The sequence below is a fragment of the Hydra viridissima genome, unplaced genomic scaffold (assembly GCF_058129835.1).
Source record: "Hydra viridissima isolate aposymbiotic clone 2 unplaced genomic scaffold, HvirCarnegie_v1 scaffold_5, whole genome shotgun sequence".
NCBI classification, from domain to species: domain Eukaryota; kingdom Metazoa; phylum Cnidaria; class Hydrozoa; order Anthoathecata; family Hydridae; genus Hydra; species Hydra viridissima.
The window spans coordinates 7,273,290-7,277,705 of NW_028324304.1; the positions used below are offsets into that span (position 1 = coordinate 7,273,290).

Here is a 4,416-nt window from a genome sequence, read left to right on the forward strand (position 1 = left end):
GACTCATACGATTCAAGTTTATAAAAGGGAGTGGGTTTTTGATAGAATGAAGTTGAATCCTCCTGATCCTAATTATACTAGACCTAAGCAGGTTCAGTGTAAATTTGGTTCTGACTCTACTTTTATTACGACTACAATGCCTACACCATTTGTTAAGGGTAATCCTCAGCTTACATTTTTGAATTGTTATCAGAAAGTATTTTTACCTGCATTTTCTACTATGTTTATTGGGATTGTCAATGATGAAGAACTTAACGAAGAGCCATCAAATAAACGATTTAAAATTTAGAAATGTATTTCGTTTAAATGTTTTTGAAAAATATCTTTATTTACATGTTTTGTTTCTTTGCGTGCTTTAGATAGTATAAACAAAAGTTCGGGGTTTAATTTTGCATATTCCGGTAACTCGTCTTCTTTTATCCAATCGAACAGCGGTTTACCAAGGAATAGTATCACACATCGATTTTCGAAAGCGCTGTATTCATTTGCGTGCCATTTTAGAATGTCTTGTTTGTTTTCGCTGTTCATTGTGATCATTACCGGATGTGGATCAACAGGTAGAGGGTCTTTATACTTTATGTCCGTTGTTAGCGTGGGTGCTCCTTCTAGCAGTTGTTTCATTAATTGTACAACACCAGCATGTTCGAATACGAATTCGTCACATCTGTATACTATACAATTAACTAAAGATTGTAGAAGGAAAGGCGACGGGTTTGCGCTCATTGGACAGTTCCAATAACCTATTTCATATGGTTTAAAACCAGCATAAAGTAGGTTACCTAAGAACGATTTTCCTCCATCTGATGTTCCACACAAAATTAAACCCTTTTTTTTAAAATTTTTATTAAATATAAATCTTGCCAATAATGTAATTAGTCTATTTACAGTAAGAAGATTTTGTTGTGCCACATTGCGCAAAATATATATGACCGCGCCGAGTCTACTTTTGTCAGTGCATTCTACTATTCTATTTAATATTACATTAGAATCTCCATACTGTAAATAGTTTTGTCGGAATACTGTTTTTTTACAACTTTCTAATTCTCCAGATGCCATGTCTAGTTCTAAGAGTCTTAGAGTTGCGCATTCCTTTAGTTGTAGGTCGTACTGTCTACTGTTCATAATTTTATTATCTTTGAGATAATTTACGAACAGTTGACGAGCTTGACTCCTTTTGGATTTTCTTTCTGTTCTAATAACATTAATTGGCAATGGTGCGTTTTGTATTATTAATTTATTATTTACATTATTGAACAATTCTTTCAAAGTACTTAAGCACGTTATAGTAGTGATTAGCCCCCATAACGTGTTTAAGTTCAACATAAAAACCGCAGGTTTCGCAATTTGATCCGTACCTTCTTGAGTGTATGTTGTTGCATCCTCTGCACCCGAATCTTCTACTTCTGAAAATTCTTCTTCTGATGCAGAGCGATTGGTTGTCGCAGTTTCGTTCGTTTGCATTAAGAACGGGTATTGCCAAGAGGTAGTGTGTATGTTCTTTTCCATCAAATTTACTTGGTTTTCCGTCCCCATATTCGCATTTTTTTTGGTTTGTAATGGCATTGCTTGTGAGGTGTTGGAGGTGTGATCAAACCACATTGCTTCGTTTGGTTTACCCACGATTGTTGCGTGCACAAGTTCAAAACCTCGTTGAAGTCCTGTATTAAATATAAACAAATCCTATATGGCAATATTTATATTTACTGTATTTAATTTTAATGTAGTATTAATAACTTACTGATTTGTTTATTTCTAGAGGTGTTTCCTTGTCCATGAATTTTTCTATTTCATTTGCCGCGTTTGTAATTTCTTCATTCTCCTCATCACTGATTTCTATTATTTGTTTTTTTCGTTTTGTTGGTGGTTCCTCGTTGGCCATTGCTGATGTGCACTGTCTATTTTCTTCTTCTGCTGTTAGCAAGTCATTGAGTTCGCTGTCCGATAAAGGTTTTATTTCTCCTGCTTCTTAAGCGTAATTGTTTGCTTCTATTGGATCATGTACAGTGTATGATAGTTGCATCATCAATTCGTATGCTTCTTGTTGGTTATTTGCACTTTCTAACATATCCTTTAAATCTCTTATATGTTTTTCTTTTGCTTCTTTGACTGCTTTTGAAACTTCAATCTTTTTTGATTTCTTTACTATTTTTGTGTTAGGCATTTTGTGCAACAGCTACTGTGTAAACGGAGCGTGAATTGATGTTTTAGGGCGAGTTTATGCTTATATACTGTCAGTTTTAATCCTTTTTTCTATTGGTTAAAAACTGGTTTTGTTCTTGTTATACTTGATAATACGAAATATTTACAAATTCTATACCGTCCATCCGACCATCCATCCGGGCCCCACCGCCCATCCCCACCGACCGTCCGCCCACTATGAGATCTCATAGTAAGCGGACGGTCGGTGCCACATATATCGGTAAATTTGGAAATAATTTTACAATGTTTTTGCTCTAATTTAATTCCTGAATCATAAGCAATGACATCGAAAACCAAACTACATTAGGTTTCATATTTTCAACGTATGAACAGTATTGGCCGCCATATTGGAGCCTACATTTTGAATTTTTTAAATCTGACCTAAGATTCGCAATCAGCGACCTCGAAAACCCTCGTGTAGGTAATTTGAGAATTTTGGCCACGAAATCGGGATTTCGTCCCACTGTGGACCGTGACGAAAATTAAAGTGTTTAAAAAAAATCATGTATTATGTTAGTGCATCAAATTATGCGCAGTTGATATTCATAAAAATAAAGGAGTTATAAGATTGTTGAAGAAAATAAACCATTTAAATTACTCCATTAAAATTAAGCCAGATAATTCTACTTTCATTAAAAAAGTAATCCTTTATTTGTAAATTTATGGATTTTTAATTTTAGTTTGACATAAATAAACATTAGTGTATTAATGTCATACTTGCAGTAAGCAGCACGTAATACGGGTGAGTAATAAATAACTAAAATTAACTTGACATATTTTCTGAAAATATAAAATACAAACTCATCTATATATCGGGCTGCGATTGTCTCGGTTTATCCGCTGAAAAACTAAAAGTTTTAATAAGTTTTGCGCTCTCCTCCTTAAAAATCAAGACGATGGCAAAACCAAAAAGATTATATTATATAGACGATGGCATCTATATAATATAATCTTTTTGGTTTTGCTCGTTAGTTATGGAATTTAGTAAAGACCTCATAACTTTAGTATTAGATTCTTTTTAATAACAGCAAGCACCAGAGAAGAAAAGCCAAGTACAACTTGCCAATACCTAAAAAAAAAAGATCATATAAAACTGCAAAACCATTCTTTTACATATTTATTATTTTGTTTTAGAATAAGTAAGTTTATTAATAAAGGGGAGCATTATTTTACATATTTGTAATAGTTTTCGTGAATTAGTGACTCGTAAAACATTTCTTAAACATGGTCATTATCTGTTATGGCAACAAAAAATACATAAGAGCTTAGTGTTCCAATAATGCTCCACTTTGTTAATAAACTTTCATGAAGCAGAGATGAGACAGACTGTCTTTCAAAGGCACTGTGTTAAAAAAAAGTTACAATAAATTATTACAATCCTACCTTTTTTAATGACAATGACAAAAATAAATATATATTAGTAAAAAATAGCTATAGCCAATTAACCATAAAAAAAGGCTTTTTAATGTTACCATTAAACAAAATTATTTATACCTCAATTGTTTAGAATTCCAATTTCTTCATAACTTTTAAATAATGATTGACGCAGTAAATTTCATATCATAAATTTACTAAATAAAAACCATGTTTCAACAGTAAAGCAAACTAATAATGCGATGACAACTAAAAAAAAAACACATTTGTTTTTAGGATAGTTAAATCAATTATATAAAAAATTTAATAAAGTTAGATTAAAAAAAAAAAAAGTAGCAACTAATATTAGAATGAAAATATATAACAAATCTGAAAATAGTCTAATTAATAATAGTCATAAAAATTGATAACAAAAAAGTTTTTATAATAATCTTAAACTTGTCGTGATATCGTAGAATATCTGAAAGTAATGAGAAGTTGAGTATAGTAAAAAATAGATATAAGGCATGGTTAAATTTCAATTAAAATATAATTGAAAATATATATAATAAGAGCACTTATCTGTTGGGTCCAAGAAATTATAACTGGTAATTTCAAAAAAAAAAAAAAAGATATGTAGCTTAATTAATTGTAATACTTACATTTTCAAAGTTTTTTTAAAAACCTAAGTAAATAAAAAACTATAACAAACCCTGGTGACATGATTGTTACCAAGGTTACTTGCATCTTCGTGTAAGGCATCATATTCCATATTTCTCAGTTTGCTTTGGTTACTTCTAGAAAAGCAAGACACTGCTCTTCAATTTTCAGCATATTCATCAGCAGCATATTGCTGAAATAGTT

General features: G+C 31.3%; 1 protein-coding gene across 2 annotated transcripts; it reads right to left on the minus strand.

Moving 5' to 3' along the window:
- Positions 1-277: 277 nt before the first annotated feature.
- Positions 278-2,200, minus strand: LOC149888324 (uncharacterized). 2 transcript variants are annotated; one of them, XM_090089312.1, is made up of 2 exons: positions 1,739-2,200; positions 278-1,680 (listed from the first exon to the last, which is right to left on the minus strand). In XM_090089312.1, exons 1-2 carry the CDS (start codon positions 1,877-1,879, stop codon positions 286-288), a joined length of 1,536 nt encoding a protein of 511 aa, XP_089945438.1. In that variant the 5' UTR covers positions 1,880-2,200; the 3' UTR covers positions 278-285. The 2 variants fall into 2 exon arrangements, with proteins under 2 accessions (XP_089945438.1, XP_089945439.1); XM_090089313.1 differs by having other exon boundaries at positions 278-1,658; positions 1,739-2,198.
- Between the last annotated feature and the right edge of the window lie 2,216 nt (positions 2,201-4,416).